This window comes from Haemaphysalis longicornis, unplaced genomic scaffold (assembly GCF_048455015.1).
Source record: "Haemaphysalis longicornis isolate Haplotype H1 unplaced genomic scaffold, Haemaphysalis longicornis Haplotype H1 scaffold_1, whole genome shotgun sequence".
Classification (NCBI taxonomy): domain Eukaryota; kingdom Metazoa; phylum Arthropoda; class Arachnida; order Ixodida; family Ixodidae; genus Haemaphysalis; species Haemaphysalis longicornis.
Window position 1 is genome coordinate 301,629,225 of NW_027526203.1, and position 22,095 is coordinate 301,651,319.

The following is a 22,095-nucleotide window of genomic DNA, read 5'->3' on the forward strand; positions in this document are numbered from 1 at the left end:
TCAATGCACACACTATGAAAGCAGCTTGCACTTAATGCGTCACATTGTCTGCTGATAAGCATTTTAGATTCGCCCCTCTCATCATCATTCACTTCGTGGAGATGGCGGGATTTTCTTTCATAGCTTGTTGTCACTGCAGTAATTAATAGCAGAATCAGTCCTACAAATCACAGAAACGGTTCGTTTCACGTTGAAAATACTCACAGTAACACACTTTGCACCACACGGAGGAACAATCGGTTGCAGTGATGAGGCATAAGGGTAACTTGTTGTTAAAGGGTCATTGAAGACAACCAGTAAGTTGATTTCAAACGGAAGTCGGACCTCCGCATAGCCATTTCAGCATTGATTTAGTGCCAAGATGCCTTAAGTGCTCATATCCAGAAATCTGGGACACGAAGCAATGACGCCCCTGGTGGCCCCGACGCGAAGCACGCGCGTTTTCAATGGGAAGAGGCTGTTTTTTGAATTTAATTAAAAATACAGGGCATAAATTGAATTTGTGAGGACGGGGAACGCTTCCAGTAATCACTGCGAACATTTTAAAGGCCACAGCACGTGTGCGCACGCAACATTAGTTGTTCCCACAGCGAATGAAGTTTAAACAATGGGAGCCTATGGAAGCAGCTAAAATTTGGGGCCACTTTCAGCCACAAAAACGCGCCTAGTGACAACACAGTGGCTGAAGTGCAAGTTGTGTTAACTGATATAGCTAGAGCAGGGACTTTGCTTCCCTTGCGTGCAAACGACAAGTCATCACGCGGACGATAAAGCGTTCCAAATTGACAATTTCTGAAACACAGTCGCTGTTATCGCCTAGCAGCTACATAAGCGCACTCTTCATTCAGCGCTTCCATGTGCCGATGGCCGAGCGGTTTTACCTCAGGCACTTTGCGTTGATTTCATTTTGCAGGGAAGGGATGTCGATTCCGGACGCCGCAGCTGTTTTTTTTTTTTTCGATTTAACTTTGGTGGTGAAAGGACGACATTTTTGGTGACAAACATTTTTAGTGGTACATCTACTGTACCTCGCGCGTTTGCTTTATAACGTTTGTACAGATATCCTTTTAATGCTTATTTTCTCTGCTTATGAGGGGTAAAAGCTCGTCGCGAAATATGTTTAGCACAGTTTCAATGTTTTCTTTGTGTGTATGCAATGTTAAGGTAGCTGGCTGTGATTCGTTTATTCAACATACAGCAGTTATCAACGAAAAAGTTCAGAAATTGCAAAAAATATTAGAAGTGACATAGGTCCCTGGGATAAATTGCTAGGTAGCGCCATCTACGCAGTTCCCGTGAACTAAAAATGTCACAGTTGAGGAAAGTTACAAGGGCGGCGCTAAACAACAACTCGTATCATGGGGGTACATGCGAGAGGGAAGATATCTCTACGTTGTTTGACTGTTGGCCTTTAGCTTTGACCATACCAGAGTCCTTCAATGCTTTACTGGTCACGAAACTTCGGCGCTCGCTTCATATAGGGACCGCGCGCGCCGCTACAGGCGCCACCGCCGCACGAAGGTCATCCAGCCGCCGCGCGTGCGGCGTATTGGCCAGCTCTTGGAGTGCAAAAGCTCGCTGCTTTTGGTGTCTGCGCGCTGATTAAGTGTGTTTTTTTTTTCGTAGTAGTTAGCGATGAATAGTCCAGTTATTGTGTTTATCACCTGACTTCAATGGGGTTTTATTTTTCGAAGTAAGTTACCGTAGACTTCGGCCGCGAACGGCAACGGCTTCTGAGTGCTCTGGCACAAGCGCTGCGCCGTCGTGTTTACGGATTTTAAATCTATATTGCTTCTTTTCTTAAAGCAAAGTTGTAAATACTACACAAACGGTAGCTGTGTAGTCACGGACTGCTGCGGGCCTATCGATAATACAATAAAAAACTGAAAGAAACCAAGTACGCGTCGTTCAGACTACGCTTAATGAATCCGTTGATTGCTCTGGAATGCACAGAACGCTAAAAGAGATAGACCACTAGTACTGTCGTTTCGATGAGTGGGTACATACTTGTGAACATCTAAAAATGCTGCAGAAACGCGAAGGATCAAAAACGAAGAGATATATGTTGCACCATGTGTCTTTCTGCCTCGACGCTTTGCAATCCTTGCAAAAACAGGAAGCGAAACAATGAAACTGATTTTATCCCACGCAACAAAAAATTTCAATGTCACGAAGGGAGACAAAAGAGCGTGGTCCAGCGTACAAAAATTTATTTTTTCGCGCTGCAATGTGCAGCACACGGAGGAAACAGAATATTGCCACGTAGCCAAGAAGGACGCAAAGCTTTTCTGAACGCAGCGAGCTAGCGATCTCCTGCACTACAAAAGACTAGAATGAGACACAAACGTCGAAGAAGCAGTCCGCAGTGTGACGTGAACAGATGAACGTCGGAGCTCCGAGGTTTCGGACCAGGTGCTAGTCACCTCCCCAGGCCTGCAGGTCGCTGCGGCCTTGTGGGCAGCCGCCACCGCCCCATAAGGGGGAGCCCTTTCAATAAATGTCCTCTCTCTCTCTCTCTCTCTCTCTCTCTCTCTCTCTCTCTCTCTCTCTCTCTCTCGATAAAGTGAGTTGCGCGGCGTTTGCTATGCTTGCATTACTCTTGGAACGTTATTAATTTCAGATCCGTGGAAATAGGATCGAGAACATAGCCGAAGAAACAAAAAATCAAGTTAGCCACAAGGTGGCACCCTTTCCATATCGAACAATATTGCCCGACGGGACGTACGACAAAAAGAGCAAACGGGCACTACGGTTTAAACGCCAGATAAGAAACTGGAATCGGCCACGCGCGGTTACAAAACAAACAAAACGAACCCTAAGGGATAATTCGCGGAAATATGAAAAGTAAAAGCACACGGACGTCCCAAAGCTTTTTTTATACGCGAGCGTGAGCGCAAGGTAATACAAGTTTGCAAACAGGTAATGAAGCACCGCTACTACCTGACTGACCTGACAAAAATCCGGCTTTAAGTTAGCCTTGTACAACTCTAGGTCCACGATGCTCTCAAAAGGGTACATTGCTTTTTCCATTCTCACACACGATGCATTTTTTCACACAGTCGCACACTAATAATCGAAGCTGAAATCTCCCGTTGCTTTGCTTGGAATGACGCCCCTCCATTTCTCACACAGCTGCCCGTCGCTCGGTAAACAGAACAAGGAAACATTTTCTGTGGTATCGTTGTACAAGGAACGACATCCCGGGACGCAACACATGTTCGGCATCGTCGTTGCACTACTTAAGTCGCATCACAAGAGCGCGATATGCACGTTACATTTTTTTCCCGCACAAAACAAACACAACTCGCCGCGGCTCCGCCGTTCGAGCCAGCGCAACGCCGCCCGAGGAGTGACCTCAGTGAGAGGGTGTCGCCACCGCGCGGCGGCCAAACGCAGCATATGAAGCTCTCCCATTGAGTTACGGAGGAGTTTCGTGACCAGTAAAGCATTGAAAGACTCTGACCATACAAACGGAAAACTATTCCCTGACGCCTGTTATTTCATGTCCCACGCGCTGCGAAGGCGCGCATGTTTTACATCTTGGTGCTGCGATCGCAATTCCCTTTTAGAGCAGTAAACAATCGTGACAGGTGACAATATTAGAGGGAAGTAATGGCTAAATATACTAACCACCTCCGCTAAAGGAAAAAACTGTGGCCACCATCCCGCCCTGCGAACGTGAATGTCCAGCGAAGCTGTATGAAACACCACACATGCTGATGGGGGGTATGTTTTATTATTACTTTAGAGTAATGGTAGTGATAATCGCTTTGTGGTCGCTGTTGTAGACCGTGATTGGTTCTGCGACCATTTTCGCTACATTTTATGCAACCGGGAAACACAAGCGGGGTGAAGGAACGTGCTCCCATTGCCGCAGGCTTGGTTATAAACCATTATGCGGTTTGCACTTCACATGAGAGTTTCAAATGAGATCAAACGGCCCTTTCGAAAGCAGCTGCAACCTAACCTTTACCGGGAACGCGTGCGAGGGTGTTCCCATTGTTCACAGGACCTTATCATCCATCATATGCGGTATGATGCTTATTGAAACGAATTTTAAACCATCGTAGCCGTTTGACTGAGGGTTGCATATTTATGTTTAATTACTGGATACGTCCATGTACCCCTCTCCAAATGCGAACGGCTTCGACCGCGTCGGAATGGCACAATCGCATTGACATCGGCTACATATCGCGAAGGACCCATGTTCGAATCCGAACACGGGAACTGTTTTTTTTTCTTGAATTCATCCACTATCATCACCATTGCCAGTGAAAGTTGACTTTCCTGCAGTGCGTTTTGCGTTTACGCCACGACATTTTTACACCAACGAGAGGTATACAGCTTCGTTGTAAAAAGACCGAAGGTTCGTCGAGGAAGGACCAGACTTGCCGTGGGAGCTTCTGTGGATTAGATTTATTTTCAATTACGGATGCCCTGTAGCTAGTATTGCCTGCTCTGACTGATATTTATGTGTAGAAGAAGTGACAACTGGGCTAGTTGGTAATGCAAATGGGACATCTTGAAGGTAGCGCACTTAAACACGGTCACTAGCGAAAGAAACGACAAACCACAGCGCTGTGGTTTGTCGTTTCTTTCGCCAGTGTCCGTGTTTAAGTGCGCTACCTTCAAGATGTCCCATTATGATATTTATGTAGTGGTTACGGTAACTTCGCGTTTCGTGCTGTGCTATTTCTCCCCCTTTCCCTTTTTTTAGATACGTGCGTGAAAGCTTGTTCGGCAGCGTGCGACGTATCGTTGTCTGCGGATCGTCCTGGTTCCCCCGTGTCAAGTGTTGCGACCACGCACACCAGACGTAATCGAATTAGCAGTTATCAAGCCGCTGCCGGTTTGTGCATACTCAAGTTCTAGTCATACAAGGGGCCGGATTCTGTAAACTGCTGGCCGTCTTTGGGAATGACGGGGTTTTGGCGTTAGAAATGAGTGTTTTCCTTGGTTCGGGATGTCTGTGATCGTAGACAGCCGAAAAAAATAGCGCTGCTCCTGACGAGAAGCAAAACCACAGCTCGAAGCGACGCGACACTGGGCGCGAAAAAAAAAAAAAGAAAAGAAAACAGAGCCATTTTGAAGAGGAGGAAACGACAACAAGGAACGCGACGGTGTCGCTTCTAGTCAGTGTTATTTGCCTTTTTAAATATACCTACAACATTTCGTCTTTTATTGCTGAGCTTCTAGGTGCTTTTATCTACTTTGCGTGCGAACTGAAGCTACTCAATTTATCGTCGGTAGACGGAAATATCGCAATCCTAAACGGTATCGGCATGCTTTCTACTAGCGCGCGAGAATTGAAAATCAGGCGCTAGCTGTTTAACGAAGAGCCATTATAGCTGTGCTTGAACCATGATCATATTGTCCAAAGATACTTTAGCAACAATGTATAATTGATCATTTTCAGAAGAAACGCCCCATGCAAAGACAGAAAGCGCCGGACTGTTACATGCTTCACCCCCCCCCCCCCCCCCCAACTTTGATCTCAGCATATGAATGACAATTATTCACATGTTTAATAACAGCGTAGTGCAGACAGGATGCAGAAAAAAAATATTTTTTTGGTGTTTCGAGTAAGCTCAATGAATCGGCACCCGAGTAGCTTCGTCCAGCCCTGTTACAGTCATGAGTGTGGAAGTTCCCAATCACTATGAATAAAACCCTGTAAGCACGTGTCATTTACATGCTATTTCCGTTTTAGATGCGACTGCATCTCATTCACTCGCCTTGTCCCTCCATACGGCGTTGTCCGTCCACACCCCTCCCCCTACACTATAAAAAAAATAATAGTTAGCGGCGCCCGGTTTCGATCCCACGCCCCAGTGGGCGGAACGCGAGGTACATGGTGCTCTTCCCACTGCGCCACAAAACCGAGACAGAATCAAATGCTACGAACGCGCCTTATATCCTTGACTCATTCAAAATACGTCAAGATGCTACTGATACAACGCATGATGGGGCAATGATTAACACTTGCAATAAAAGAAAAGAAGCTCCCACTTACAGCAACAATGATGGAGTAAAGGTCGTTGCGACAGCGAAGCCCCAAGCATACCACTTAGAGAGATTGACCAAGATTGGCCAAGAAAACATAATAATAATCATAAAACATAATAATCATGCGCGTTCCCGACACGTTTCACGCGATTTCAGAATCAATCCAACGGAAACACCAAGTGAACCCCACGATGCGTCGCATCTACACACGGTTCCCCTCGCGGGGAGGTGGGCGCAATTTTTTCTTTCATTTCGTTTTATAAATTATCAAAATCGTTTTAAATGCGAATGCATTTATTAGTCGGCGGTTGTCTTGCGTCCATCGAGCGGCGTGCGCCTGCATTCCTTTAGCGCGAGCGCACGTGAGCGCGCGCCTCGTAGTTCTGCCTTCGTCGTCGTCGTCGTCGTAAATGCGAATGCATTTCTTAGTCGGGGGTTGTCGTGCTCCGTCGGCGTGCGCCCGCAGGTGTTATCTCTCCGTGCTCCTCCAGTACTGCGGTGTTAGTCTCGTGTCTAACGTGTATGGGAACTTGATATCGCACGCCGTTGCCACGTCTCCCGTTCGAGACACGTCTCCCTACAAGGACTTGTACACCCTTGCCTACACCGGAGACGGAGTCTTTGTGGTGGCCGTGTACCTCGCTCCCAACCTCGCTCGAGAAGCCGTTGCCGCGCAGCTGGACGCGGCTATGGAAAGTGTGCGCGTGCGCTTCAAACCCTCTGACCCCATAGTCTTGGTTGGCGACTTCAACGTTGACGTGCGCAAGAAGAGTGGCGAGTGGCTGGTCGAGTACATGCAGACCAGGCACTCTATGCATTGTCTCTCTGCCGGCTTCGACACGTGCCCCACTACCATTCACGGGAGTTGCATTGATCTGGTCTTTACGCGAAACTGTGACGCGCGTATGCTTCTCAAAGACCCTTTGACCGTGCACTTTAGCGATCACAAGGCAGTGATTGTGGCCGTCAGGTACAACGATAACACAAACAGGTGCTGATGAATAAAGGATTACGTTCACACTCTCGCCATTAATTACGCCATTACTCGCAACACACTCATCGGTGCACCCAATGCATTCGAATTTCTGCACGATTCCCTTCGGGGAGGTGCGGGGGAATTTTTTTCTTTTATTTTTTCAGTCTCTGAAAGTTCCCCCTCAGGCTGTGCTCCTGGTCGAATAATATATACATTAAGAAGGGAAAATAGCAGTTTGTAAACACTGTTATTATGACATAGCTTGATATTTCATTCTCACAAACTGATTCCATTTTCCCCCTTGCTATGGGAATCACATTGATTTGCAATGCGTTATGCATAGAAGGAAAAGCTGAAATTTTAAGGATGTGCAATGCCGTTAGGATTTCCAGTAGGGAATGAACCTTTCCATGTGCTGGGAAAAATAAAAAGGATATTGCCGCTTTTAAGAAAATGCAAAACTAGAGAGTTTTAGCTGAGCGGATTTTCGGCCAGCGGAGCGCAGACGCCAGTGTGCCTGCGCAGAACGCTGAGGTCGCCAGCGGTTTCTGGGAGCGGATTTCACGTGCGCTAAACTACCCACCCAACGGTGTTAAAGGGGTACTGATACCAATTTTCGGGGCTGATATTATTGTACAGTTCCTTTCCTTTACCCACCAGCGTACCCTGCGTAAATTATAAACAGCACGCGTCACGTGGAACATATCCTAAATTGAGTGCAAATGTAGCGCCGACGAGACTGCTGTGCTTGAGGCTTCCACCGAAATCGACATCGTGTGACATCAGGATGTGGCAGAGCAAACGAGGTGACGCAGCCGTGTGCTCCCCTGCTCCTTGACGTCTACCTGGCACCCGGCTAATGACAAGGCGCAACCGTCTGGCGCGTGGATGGAGCGTCACAGGTTTTCGCATACCCACGTGATAGCGCCGGCCCGGTTCAGCGGAAACCGTGACATCCTAGCGTACTTTTGGGCGCCCGCGAACTCAGGGCTTTTTGAAACGGCAGCCGTTGACGGCGGTTATCGCGGCGTTATAGTCCCTCATTTATCGTCCGATGATGTATTTGAACTAGTGTTTCATGATAGTTAGCCCCGTAGGAATCGATCTAAGCAATAAAAATATGACGTAAAAATTTGGTGTCAATAAACGCTTCGTTTTGTTTCTAAGCTAGAGGTTATCTTTATCCTTTTTGACTGAAATAAGGGAATGTACGGTCGGCTAGGGAAAATAATTTGTCTCTGTAGACCACCCAGTTATCACTCATGTTACGACTGTAGAAAGATGGCAGGAATGTGTCAGTATAGAAGGTCTCGAGTTCGGCGTTAATTTTGCTGTAGTCACCTTTACTGTAACCGTGATTTTTTTTTGTTTCAGTGCCAGTGAACGCAAGCCGAATGTTAAGGCTTACTTGAGGAAGGTTGTGATCGCAAAATCTATCTATGTGTAGCACGGTACCAACTGTTTCAGGGGTGGTCGTCAGAATGAGGTAGGGAATGTTAGAACAGCGAATGCATTGGTTCACCATTTGAAATATAATGTCTAAGGCTAGGTTTATAAACTCAATAGACGTCTTCTTCCAACCTACTAAAGTTACTATATTTCAGAAGCCGGCCAAACAAACGCAAAAAAAGCTATAATTGAAGGTCAACGCCGGTATTGAATTGAAATTTAGCGTGCGCTGCATCCTTGGAAGAATGACAGGGACAGTGCAACAGACAAAGCTTATGTTGGTGCGCAAATTTGCAACTGGTTTAATCGAAGTGTTGATCGTTTCATGTGTGCATGCGAGGTAGTGGTGGGGGTACAATCCTAGTGAAACTGCTCACGTGTGCTCACAAGACATCGGATTTTTTCTTTAGCATTGCGATCTCCTTATCAGTGCGCGCTATTGTCGGCACGCTTAACACATTCGCCATGTGCCTCCGAGAACATATTAATTAACAGCCTCTGCCACCTCCCTCACTCTCTGGTCCCGAGAGCATGACAGCTCAGTTGCATGGCCAGCCGCGCATCCACACCTAGCCCATCGAGTAAATGGAGCTTTCAATAGCTCCCCGGTACCACACGAAGTACAACCGGTTATACCCAATTGCAACAGTACAAAAACAGGCCAACCGGCAAAGAGAATTTTGTCCACACGAAGGTGGAGAGAAATTAACAGGAAAGACTTTCTTGCGACCCACACAGTGGGCAGCTATATGGACCGGCGATTGCAGTTGTTTGCAAGCGTTGTTGCGCTCGAAGTCTACACACTAAGAAAAAAAGGAGTCCCTGTGACCCTCTTTGGGGGGTATTTACTCGCCACAGATTTGACTCTTCATCGACCCCTTTCGCAGAGTCACGCTACTCTTATTGAAAGGGGGTCACACGGACCCCGTCACAGTAGTCACAGTAGAATATGGGTGACTACCTCCTTAGAGTCAGCACTGACCTATCTAAAGAAAAAAGAGAGTCACGGGACTCCTGCCTGATGATCATTGCGACCCTGTAACAAGAGTTGTGAGGACGCCCCTTTTTAAAGAGTCCCGTGATGCTTATGGCGACAGAGTCGTGGAAGTGTATGGGTGACCTTCCCAGAGATGGTCAGTAATACTGCTGGTGGAATCATTGCAGTATACGTGCAAGTGCAATTTTAGCCCACATGCATGCAGCTTCATGAGCAGTTTCATACAAGTATAGCAAAGCAAACCAAAAGTATTTGAAAATTATTTTATTATTTATTAAAGACGAAAGTGATACACATTTGAATGAAAAGCCAGCTTAGGGTATCACAGCTGTTTTAAATTACAAAATAACCAGCAAATAGCCTAAAAATACAGATACACTAAGCATGTTTTACTGCTTGCTATGGCTTGTCACAACGCAGGTTTGCTAGACTAACAGGCATGATATTAAATCACAAAAACAAGTTTTGTGTTAACCAGTTTTGCATACCTGCTGGTGCAAGGTTAAACTGGTGTGGAAATAAATTGCAATAATTTTTAAAGGCTTCTTTCCTTGTTGCTGTTTTTCTAAGGCAGACTTCTTACACAAGTCCATGAAGTCAATCCAGAAATCTTCACAGGCCGTGCACAAGCGTTGCAAGGTGTCCTCGGGTCCTGGCGTCTCGGACCAGGCCTTGTCTCGGACCTGCCAGAAATATCAATGAAAAGAAATTGAACGATAAGACAAAAGCAAAATGAAATTGTAGCCAGCACAGTAAAATCATCAACAACAGGCTAACTGCCCAGTGCCTGACAAAAAAGAGGGCGAGGAGCACACCTTTTGCCATTACATTTCCTTGCTTCGCCATTTGGCTTTTGTTATGAAATGTTTTGTATGAGGGAACATATGTATAATGTATGAAGTTACATATGGACACCCCAGAAATGCAAAAGCTTCAAAAATTATTGCATCCATAAAGACGATCTGAAAGCTCCAGGGAGGGAGACTAAGAATTTATGAGTGCAAAAGGCTGCTACTCCCTCCTTTTGATGGTATGAAAATATCTATGTAAAGCTTAAAGGCAGCACGAGTAACAAAGCAGTAAGTGAACTGAGACACCTGCTGCACAAAGGGCATGCTCCACACTGCAAAACACTGGAGAGGTACAAAGTCTAACTCAAACTGTTCAGTAAAAAGCATGAGGAAAGTTGGTACATAGTTCTTAAAAAGTCGAGTCCATAGCACATGACAAAGAAGATGATAGGACAAGCACTTGCTTGCAACTAAGTTTATTGAGTGCATCGTCTAAAATAACACCCTTTAATAGTGGGCCGCACAATGGCAACAAAGGAATCATAGCGAAGTGTCTAAATATTCAAGCTTATTGCAATACAGGTTCACTGTGCTCCCGTTTTTTATGTAATAAACATCTGAAAGCTCCCAAATCAGTGCTTTAGCTTCTTTGCAGAAGTCAAACTTGGCCCTAGAAAGGCTTGTACTTGCATGATTCGCAATGAGTGGGTACATGCAAAAAGCCAAGGGACAAATTGGATACATCGACTTTCCAGATGGGAACGACACATCATAGATCCCCCCCATTCCCTGGGAAAAAACCGCTGGGTGTGCTGCTTGTTGCGCTTTTCTTTTGCTTTTAGGCTTGATAGCACTTTGCCTGAACCTTCTATCTACGCTTCACTGATTAACTTTAACGCTTTTTTTAAGTTATTCAATACGCTGACTATATTTTCTACTCTGCATGCAATGTCTGCACCCCGTTTAGTTTTTTCCTTCAACAGTTTTTAGCTTAAGTGAACGCATGAAGCACTAAATAATGCTTACAGTTATAGTTATCGAGATCACACTTATTACTGATGGAAAAGAAACCTAAGTTGTCAGTAGAAAGGGCACCACTGCCTTGTTACGTGCCTCGGTTTCTTCATGTTTTTAGTGGCCACAAGAAAAAATTTTAAACCACTTGTCTATTTGAATTATTGTCAACGCGTTTAGTTTCCGTACCCTGATTTTTTAACTTCTCATATAATTAAATTTGGCACAAAACTTGTTCCAAAGTTTCTAATTCCCTGGATGGGCTTTTCTGCACGAGTTGTGAGCGATGCAGTAAAGCTGACACTACAGCCTTGATGGGACATGCCACAATAATTTCCCTATCCCAATTTACTGACTTTGGATGTCCAACTTTTTGTTCTCGAACTTCTCATGCACTAGAGGGGCTTCTCTGCACAAATTCAGAGTGATGCAGTAAAGCTGACACCAGCGTTGATTTCAACTCTTTTGTTACCGCAGAAAATTGACCAGTTTTTAGGGCTCTAAGAAACATTTCTTTTTGCTAAATGTGTTGGTTAGGCACATAGTGCAGTGGCAAAAATGCGGATGATTCAACGCCCTTGCTAGCACCAGTTGTGTAATGTTTGCATAAATAATGATCGCAAAAAAAAAACCCAAATCAAACTTTTGTCACCGTAAAGAAAAATGAAAAAAAAAGAAGTTGTGCATAACAAACCACCAATAGTGGAAAAAATTTAAAATACGCATTTTGAAGGTTTACATTAAAAAATCCTGTCCAAGAAAAAATTCACTAGTGCAAATTAATTTGTCCCCGTGGTGCCCACGTGGTGCTTGCACGCATGGTGCCCGCGTCTCGTGGTGAAGCCGAACATTCATTCCAAAATACACAATTTTGGATGGTTCTCTGAAATGGTTTGATATTATTAGGGGCCCAACTTAGTCCCCACGTGATGTAAAAACATCTTATTAAGGACTACAGCAAGCACCAGATTCACGGCAAGATATGCCAAAAAATCCGCTTGGAATTTAAAACCAATCTCAGTGGTGCATTTTTGTTGACATTCTGATCATCAATTATCTACCAGAACATCCACTTGCGGTTTATTGTCATCGTCTGACTCGCTATGGTAGCCCTGGTTGCAGGAATAACTTGCGATGCACTAGAATTGTGCCCAGCAAGCTTTCGCACGGCGAAAAGAGTGCTGCCTAACATTTTCAAAAAGGCACCATATCAAACCTTTTGGAGACTGCCAGAATAGACAGTTGCAGTAAGAAGCAACACTAGACCTCCAAAAATAGCCTCATACTAACAAAACTGGCCAGTGAACAGCTGGCAGTGTTCAAGGCTGATTGGAAATCTCTACTTGTCTGAACTGATATCCGATGACTTGGTGTTATTTTGTTATTTGGTGTTATTCTTTTCCTAAAAAAAAGCATGCCGTTTGTGATTTCACTTCACCCATGCCTTACTTGTGCAATAAGAGTTCCAGTTGAAAGTCAATTGATAACCTCAAGTCATCGGACATCAGTTAAGGCGAAGAGAGAGAGCTTAAAATTGGCTTCAGTTTTGATTCTGTACGAGGATATTTTCGGAGGTCTAGAGTTGCTCCTTAGTAGAACTACATATTCTGACAGAGTCTGCCACAAGTTTGGTATTGTTTGTTTTCTAAAATGTTAGGTGGAGGTGCAATGCAGGAGGCTCATAGAGCTGAACGCCTTTTTCATTTGTCACGCAACAGTTACTCGGGGATAGCTAGCTGGGCACTGTTCCAGTGCATCGCACCTCATTCCTGAAAGCAGGGTTAAAAGTAAGCCAGAAGATTATAACAACCAGCAAGTGAAAGCTTCAACAGGTGCATGATAGTAAACTGACAGTGACCGAGTTTTGTTTTCAGCCCCAAGCAGTTTTTGTCCTATCCCGAATTTTTACCTGACCATTAATGCGATGTCAACCATTGACAAGATGTTTCTACATCATGTGGGGACAAATTAGTGCCTTTAATAATGCCAAACCACCCGATTTTTTTCAGTAAACTATCCGAAATTGCATATTTTGAAACAGAGGTAGGGCTTCACTGCAGAACGAGGGCACCACACATGGTAACATGTTTTTCATATCTGACAAATTGTACTGGGCAACTAAACTTTTTTCCAAGATGTGTTTTTTATGTTTGTCAAAAATTATACTCCAAACTTTTTAAACTATTTGCGAACTGATATACACAACTTATCCATATTTGCAACGTTTGGCCAAAAACTGATTTTGTTAATTTGCGAATCTGCTCTTGTTGGAAAGGGCATCGAATAATCTGCATTTTGAGCTGATGCAGAATGTGCCTAATCAATATGTTTACACAAAAATGTTTTGTTAGACCCCAAAAATTGGTAGACTTTCTGCGATAAAAAGAAAGTTACCGCCCTGTCTGCATGCCATATTCCGAAGTCTATTCTTAGCAGATATCAGCGTCAACGCCAGAAGTAGTGTACTTAGCGAGCATCACAATGCATACGGCAGCTTCTGGATTTTCGGGCCGTCTCGAGCGTTTTGATGTTTGGGACAGGTTTTAGTAGTAGGAAGCATCGCTTCGTTCACAGAAAAAGAATTACCTTCAAACTCTAGCTTTAATCAGCTGTCATGAGACAAATTCAACCAAGCTATTTTTCTTGGAAAACTGTTACTAAAGACAACTGTTTTTCTAGTGGCTTATTTTATTCATGACTACGTTGGCTGAAGTTGTTGAAATTGCAACTGTGTGAGAGCTTTTTATGAGTTGAATATGGGAGCGTTAACCTAATTGCTTGTAGTATTAGCATGACTAGGCCGATCTGGAAGACCATTTCGTGAGAAACGAGCGTTATCACTGCCAAAATAGCTTAAAAATACAAAACCCACCCACACATCAAGATATTCATTGATGCCAGGGTCCGTAGGGGAAATTTAGGAGGTGTGTCACGGTGTCACAGTGGTGGCGTGGTTATCAAACCAGGTAGTTGTTTTGAAGTTTGGTAGCTAGTAGCTCAAAATATGCCTTTTTTGTCTGCTTCTGCGGGGGGTTTTTTTTCGAAGATTATTCGGAGCGAGATTATAGAGAAATCGATAGATGATTTTTGAAGACTGGGAACGATTCCAAGAAATTTAAGCAATTTCGCTGACACAACCGTTTTTCTAAAAATTCTAAAACCACACAAAGAAGCAACACTCAGTTTTTCCAAAGCTCCTGCGAAGTGATTTCATTAAAAGTAATTACTGCTGTACTTACCAGTGCTTCTCTGAAGGCTTCGACACCACTTTCATTCAGCAAAACAGGCCGCAGGACAGTGTATCCACCCCTCTTGCATCTAATGATAAAAAAAAATACATATCACTGTGACATGGAAATTAATAAGATGTGGGGGACCAACAAAAGAGTATAGAGGAGGCCATAAGGAAAAATATCCACAGGGCTCCAGCTTAACAAATGCAATGTGGTAATTGCTACGTTCCTCATATTTTCACGGTGCATTAACAATTGCTTTATTATCAGGGTCTCTACTTCCGCACTACTTTCATTTAGCAGTATTAGAAGTGGAACTGGATTACAAGTTTGTGAAAAACGCGGAATTGCTGTAAACACACAGATGACGTCAGCACTGTTTCTGCAGCAAGCAAGCAATAACACATGCAGTAAAGGGTCCATAAAGACTGAATACAGCTTTGTTTAGTTTGAAAGAACTAGCTTTTCAGTACTCACTCGGCTCCCTTCCAAGCCGGAAATACATTAGTCAGAAATACGCAAGCAACACAGAATATTTTCAAATTTCTCACTGAGGCTTTGGCATGAGAGACGCAATATGGGCTAGCACTAAAAAATGTCGACAGACAAGAGTCTTCTGCCGGCCCTGCTACATTAGAGTGGCGTTTCTCCACCACATCCTCTTAGGTGTTTTCCTAGCATTTTCTGGGCATGTATTCGCTTCTAAACTTCACTTCACATCAGACTACTGCCCTGGTCAATGAAGGGAGGAAAACTGCTTCTTCCTGTGTTGTGGTCCACAAAAATGATTAAACATATCAGATGTGCAATATACATAGCAAAAGTTGCCGCAAGTGAAGACAGAAGCCGCACCGCACATAGTGAACTCCGTCTGGAACAACTTGTATCTAGCCTGATAATTTTACTTAGATTTTGTTTCGACAGTAGGCCATATTTGGCCCCTCGCACCAATTTGAGCCCTCCGGGAAGGGGAAGGCGTTGTTGCACTGTTCCCTTCAAGTTTCCGTTCTTCTATTGCTCCCTTTGTCAATTTCTGCTCTTAAGGCTGACCAGCCCTCCTTTTCTTCTGTCCCCCATTTTACCCTCTCCCAGTCTCCTTTGCCTTTGTGCTATCGAGAATAACTGGTTTGCATGTTTTCATTTATGTTGGTTACATTGCTCACAAAACCGGTGGGTGGAAAAAAAACTTTTCCGAACTAGTGTTTGCCGTGCTCGGCATTATTTTAGTGTAACATTGCCTTGAGGAAGCTTTGTCCACTGATCAAATCTGTCTGAATATTCAAATCCTCGTTAGGGTTTCTACAGCTGTTGTATGAAGGTTTCGACGTATTCATAGTATTTCAGGATTCCTTCACCTGCTTTTCTCAACGGAATTGGCGGTGGCCAATTTTTGGGCCAGAACGTTTCGCGTGGAATGACCCATTAGTATTATGAAGCTTTGGTTTTTTTATGTGAAGCCTTTGGTGCGTAAACGAAAAGCACAAAACTGACACAACCTCTCTGGGAATAAAAAAGAAGTGACACCAAGGTTCAATTTTTAGCAATTTTCACAGCATTTTAACATCCAAAGATGCCTTCGTGCAATAACAGTAGCCAACCGTTATTTGGAATTAATTTGAAATCAACAATATTTATGCGATCTCTAGGAGAGCAAATGGTGGTTATGAGAGCTGAACTGAAAGAACTAAGATAGAGACAAGTGTAATACAAACCTCCAAAAAGGCAAAGACCCCGTGAGCATGGACATCCACAGGACTTGAGGATTAAGAGCAGCCATACCTGATAGAGCCAAAGGTCAAGGCAAAAAGTAAGGGCAGGAGCAGTTGCAACAAATGACAATTTTACACAGACGTCAACCGCACAAGCAATGGACCTCTCCCTGTATGTAAACAACGTGACGTCACTAAGCGCACGTGCGCAACGGGTGGCGCCTGCTGGCGGCCGCGAAGTGAGGTGGCGGTTGGCAGAAAGCGCCTGCGCCGACGGCACGGCCTGGCCGCGCGGCGCCCGAAAGGAATGATGTGCCGTTGGTTCGGGCCGTCACTGGCTTCCCACATTGCAGGGGGGGGGTCTAGCTATCCTAGCTGTGGCCGTCGCACCTCCATGTAGCTTTCCGCATCTACAACCTCCGCAACAATTTCGTTTACCGTACGGTCAACTGAACGGCGACGCTTTCGGATAATCAGTGCGCGGCAGAACAGCCTAAACGAGCCATTCTGAAGGTTGGTGCTGTTGCGACGCATCCCAAAATGTTTTTTTAAGATTCTTTGTGTTCGGACACATACCAAGGAAAGCTAATTTATTGTTGCTTTCGAGGTCCGCTTAAGCTAAGCGCGGTGCCTCAGGCAGCTAAACGCTCCCTGTTCTTGGTCTCTTTGCGTCGCCCGGAGACAGTGGCGTACACACGATTTCATGTCGAGGGGAAAAAGGAAAGGTAAAGCATGAAAGGATTAAATAGTAAAATAAGCAGCAACGAAACAAAAATATGAAGAGCAAAAGGCAAAAATTATTCCAATAAAAATATCGCGATGATGTCGTTCTCTACGAGATTGACCGATTGTTTTCTTACCTTTACCCCAGTGAAATATCGAAATGGTTCATCGTCATTGTGAGAGTAACATAGCAGCCACATATGGTTAGTGCGTATATCTTGCGACAGTGCCAACAGTGCACTGAAATATTTTCGGTAGTCATTATTTCATGATAGTTAAAGTTAGTGTCCATGTACGCCCGCTGCATATGCCAGCGTCGGGAGGCCGCAACAAATGAATACATTCACTTAGTCTGTTCGCTAAGGGCAAACACATTTTTCGAGTCGCGTGAGCGGCCCATCTCGCCCCGAAGGCACGATGCTACAAGTGAGCACGGCAAGCATCTCAGTTTTCCGGCATCCTCAAGGCAGAATATAATTGATCAAGGAGGAGGAGGAGGAGGAGGAATAAACTTTATTTCAATATTAGTTTTTGCAGTAGTGGCAATGGGGGGTCTTCTCAGTACAGAAGTCCCTGGGCGGTCGCTGCCAGCTAGGCGGGCCAGGTAAAAATTTATTGTACTTACAAGCAATGAATTTCGTTCGTCTTGAACAGATCCCCCCTTAACAAAAGACCAAACTTAATTGTCGTTGTCATCAGGCGGCAGGCGGCTATCGCGGATCCCTCGTCGAAACATTTATTTCGCGTCGCCTAAGCAGGTTAGGAATTCATTGTGTTTTTAATACAGTGCTCTACCTCCTCAAAACATGACAATATTTCGCAGCAAGGAAATTTCCGTCTGCCCCTCCTCCCCCCCCCCCCCCCCCCCTATTTCAGTTGAGCAAATTTCTGCTGGTGCTGCATGATAGCAGATGGTTGATAAACAGTATCATTTCATTGCACGAATCAGCGTGGACTGCCAATGTAGACGGTATGACTGCGCTTTGGAGAACTGCTGAAGTTCGAGAATGCGAAATGTTGCTACGAGTAAGAGCAGACTATGTCGCTGCTTTGGCTGCCAACCTCTTCGGCACATTGCGCGCATCCACAATACACGCCGAATTTACCTCTGTGGGGACTCCGAAAAGTCTGATGCCGCTGATTTTGCTCGCAAAATTTGGGTAGCCGAGAGCACAGCAGCCCACCGGCATCAGAAAAGCCAACACGTAAACAAAAATTCCACTTTTGCGCGCGTCTAATGCAGCCTCACTGCATACGCGCCGCGCGCCGGTCCGAATGTTTTGCCAACCACCCTCCCGGCCACGCCCGGCACGTGCGATTTCCGTGACGTCACGGCCGCCGCGTGACGTACCCCGGGAGAGGTCTATTCGAAGTCTCAAGGGCCAGTCCAAAGCAGGCACAAGCAAATTTTATATCCCCTGAAACCTACTACAAACCCGCATAACCTCACACAGCCATGTCGATGAAAATCTGCAGCCCTGCAAGATTTTACCTGCTGTTATGACATGTTTCAAATGCTGGGTCTTTCCATGCCAAACAGCCAAGTGTATGGTGCTTGACACTCTAACCTTTCGGCAAAAATTAATTGTTGATGCGAAGGTTCTCTTGGCCTTGCAGGAGTGTGACACGTTCACACGGAACTCGGGAGAAAGGAAACAGAATGAGTTACAATGGCGAATGGTGAAAGGGAAACTTAGCACCAAACAAGGACACAAGGGTCAATGTGCAGCCCCCGAAATCCAGTACAAGCGAAGAGAAAAACGGAAATGCTCTCACCAACACGAGAAGCACCATTCAGCGATGTGTGCCGCGGGTCATCGTTGGTCCAGGTTGCAGCAGAGCACTGGCCCCCGAATGCATGTACTGCTCTGACAAAGCAGCACAGGCAGCACCCCGCCCTGCGTGGCAGGTGTGGTGATCCATCGTGGGCCGTGGCCACCAACCGCGGCCAGATGTAGAACCGAGCCCGGTTGTCTGCAAGCCAACTCGCTCGTCTGGAACCTCTGGTACACAGAATCCGCAGGCCCATCTCCAGTCCTGGTTAGCTCACCAGCTTCAGAGTCCTCTGGTTCCGCGATCGGCCTCCACCCGAACCTTGTTCCTTGCTTGAGCACCTCCTCCTTAATTAATGTAGACAAGCTGATGTGTTTATACCTCTGTAATACAGTACATACGAAATATAACGAGAGGGAAGATGAAGACTTGGTTGCTGGCTAGTTGATTTATGCCGCACAAAGACTGCGCAAAAGATGAGGGTGACAGGAAGAGCGCTGAAGCATATCTACTTGTGCAACACTGGTCTGCACGCTGGAGTAATGCCCAAGTGACAACATGTCTGGCAGACAATAATGATGCAAACAGGCGACTCACTAAATACAGAAAGTACACTCTGAGTGTGTGATCAGGACATGTAATATTTTGCACAGCTTTATGTCGGGCTAGTTGGTGTAAGCTTTTGAAGGTAAGTTGCTCTTGTTACGATCACAGAGACGGGCACAAGAAAAACGCACGCTTTCACGAGAAGATGGCGCCGTCTACTCGTGAAATTGTACGTAGTTTTCTTGTGTCCGTCTATGTGATCATAAAAAGCACAACCTACCTTCAAAAGAATATTTAGCATGCTCCAGGCTTCTTTTGATGCCTATATTAAAGGGTTCATTTTGCATTGGGGCCTATTTTCTTTACCTGCAAATATCGCGCGAACATGACAATACAAGCCAATATGCCATTCATAATGGCTTTTCCCAATAAAAAGGACACTAAACGGTCCCAACAAGTTTGCCTATACGGGCAGACCAGTGTTAAAAATGATGCTGCACCAAAGGGTTCAAAACGATTTACACCCCCCATGTACTGTTTTTTTTGTAGTTCGGTTTGTTATTTCACGAAACGTCAAAGAAGAAAACTACAGAATAAAAAGGGAACACTTGACACACTTTTGAATAGCCTGCCATTGCAAACTAGCGCCGTGTATTAGAGAATTGTACCGCTCCGCCCAACAGTCAAATGGTTTTCTGCGACCGATGGTGCAAAAAGCAGCCGTTAGACAGCGAACACAACAGTAGCGCTAGAGACAAGCTTGACGTGGGCTAATAGACGAGGGCAAAAGGTGGGTGTGCTGAAGAGTACGGACGGCATGAACAAGTTAGAACAGGCGCCTCGTAGGCGCTGTAAAATACCCCTCCTCCCCACACACACACCCCGAGACTTAATTCCCTGCGGGGCCACATGTCCGCCTTTCACCTCCAATTTCCACGTATATGAATTCTGTGCCCCTTTGAACTCAAAGACGGGCTTCGTCATTAGCTCGTGAAGCTTGGCAACGTCAGGCGTTGTGGAACTGCCGTACTCGCTCGCTGGCGCGCGGCCCGAACTCTCTCTCCGTGTCCTGCATTTGCATACTATTTTATCCCCCTTGCACATTGCAAATTCTCATCTGTTTAACTACATTTCCTGCGTCCTCACCTCTTGCCAACTTTTTTTTTTCCCGACAACGCCGCCAGCACACGGTCAACGCGTACGCTGTAGGGGCGCGTTGGCGAGCGAGTGCGGCCACAGAACAGGGAGTACGGCAGTTCAACGACGCATATCGCGGCCCACAGACCGCGAGCAGCCGCGAGGAAGGACGGTCGCGGCGGCGGCAGCCGGTCTCGCGAGCGCGATAGCTTCGAAGCGCACTTCACGGAATTAACAGTCTCAAATAGGGAGGAGGGGGCGAAGGAGAGATTTCACAATGCTTACGAGGCGCCAGGCAGCAAGCAAACAAGCACAGCATATGCAACTTTTTCGGCATGTGTCCGGAAAGCTAACCGAGACAACTATTTCACTTGGTATTATTAGCAGGGACAGTACTCACGTGAAAAAACACGATGACACAGCCTTTGTTCCGGCTTCGCATTCAACCGTAGCACGCCGTCGACTTGCCGAACTGAAGAACTCTAGTAGACGATTTCAGGCGGTGCGCAATGAATTCCGCACAGCAAATTTCATACCGGTGTCACGCCGTTTCCATCCCGCAGCGGTTTTGATACGCGAATTCGACAAAAATGCGTCAACTCGCCCCGCTGCCTTCGCGCCACTCACTGGCTTACTCCACTTGGCTCGCAGTGGATTCTATTGATTCGCGTTGTCTAAAATATTTGCATTTGTATTCTTGTTATTGAGTTTTAAAGCAAACGCTAGACAAAAGAAATCTCGTTCTGGCAGAAACTTTTTATATATGTACGTTTTACGTAATGTACACAAGTTTTTATAAAACGAACGCAAATCAGTCACGTGACTACTTGGCGGCTTTTTTAAACGCACTGAAAGAGGCGACGCTCGCACACAGGTTCAAATATATAATAATTGTGGGAAACATGCATTAATCATTCAAATAAAAAGATTGTCGCAATATGAAGTAGTTTTTATTGAATAAAAGCAACTACAAGTAAGGATTTGAATGGCTAACACTTGAATTCTGCTTTTTGGTCGGTCAGCTTGGTGTAAGTTTACGCGACATCTGAACACAGAGTTCTGTACTCGCGCAAGTACGATGCCTTACATCGATATGTACTTAATGTACAAAATTACTAGTGGCACATGAAGCATTGAACATACTGCTTAATTGGTAAAACGCGAATGAGAATAACATCTGCAGTAAAGTAGGCTTTGTTGCACGACAACGAAGCTTTGCAAGGAAGCAGGCACGCAACATCGTGCATAAAGAGGCTGAATTGTAGAGCGGCAGAATTGTGGCGCAAAAGCTAGTTACACACACACACACGCCACACGTCCTGATATTCTCCCGCCTATTTTGTAGGGTTCCTGAGAAGGCCATTTAGTTGCGTAGCAATATATATTACGAAGCATAGTTTTATTCGTGTTGTTATTCGCAGAGCGTTATCCGGTGCACAGTTGGCAATGTTTTTAACGTAAAAAATAGACAACCCATTTAAATCATATACAGAAGCAATGTCAATCATACTTTCTGCTTATTTCATCAACATTGAACAGCATTGCAGTAAAGACTTTAATTCGTATATATTAAGTATATTGTGTTATTGTTACATGTGGTTTCTATGCAATGTTAGAATATTTGCTAGTCTTTGCGCACTTTAGCATTTTCATTCGCCCATAGTTACCGACAATTGTAAGAACAAAATAATTTGGCTACCACAGGTATGGTATGTATTGTAGATGATTGCTTTCTGATACG

The 22,095-nt window shown here is 45.2% G+C and overlaps 1 protein-coding gene across 2 annotated transcripts; it reads right to left on the reverse strand.

Annotated features, from left to right (window-relative positions):
* Positions 1-9,711: 9,711 nt before the first annotated feature.
* On the reverse strand, positions 9,712-21,042 carry LOC144149303 (uncharacterized). 2 transcript variants are annotated; one of them, XM_077680874.1, is made up of 6 exons: positions 20,755-21,042; positions 18,949-19,054; positions 18,675-18,872; positions 16,179-16,245; positions 14,473-14,551; positions 9,712-10,111 (listed from the first exon to the last, which is right to left on the reverse strand). In XM_077680874.1, the coding sequence occupies exons 1-6, from the start codon at positions 20,794-20,796 to the stop codon at positions 9,899-9,901; spliced, it is 705 nt and encodes a 234-aa protein (XP_077537000.1). In that variant the 5' UTR covers positions 20,797-21,042; the 3' UTR covers positions 9,712-9,898. The 2 variants fall into 2 exon arrangements, with proteins under 2 accessions (XP_077537000.1, XP_077537003.1); XM_077680877.1 differs by having other exon boundaries at positions 18,949-19,018; positions 20,755-21,041.
* Positions 21,043-22,095: the final 1,053 nt, after the last annotated feature.

Coding starts and splice junctions, on each gene's coding strand:
- LOC144149303 (XM_077680874.1), bottom strand. CDS start 20,796: ATGCGAAGCCGGAACAAAGGCTGTGTCATCGTGTTTTTTCAC. Junction 18,873..18,948: donor ACCAGAGGACTCTGAAGCTG/GTGAGCTAACCA, acceptor GTTGGCTTGCAG/ACAACCGGGCTCGGTTCTAC. Junction 16,246..18,674: donor GAATGGTGCTTCTCGTGTTG/GTGAGAGCATTT, acceptor TGGCTCTATCAG/GTATGGCTGCTCTTAATCCT.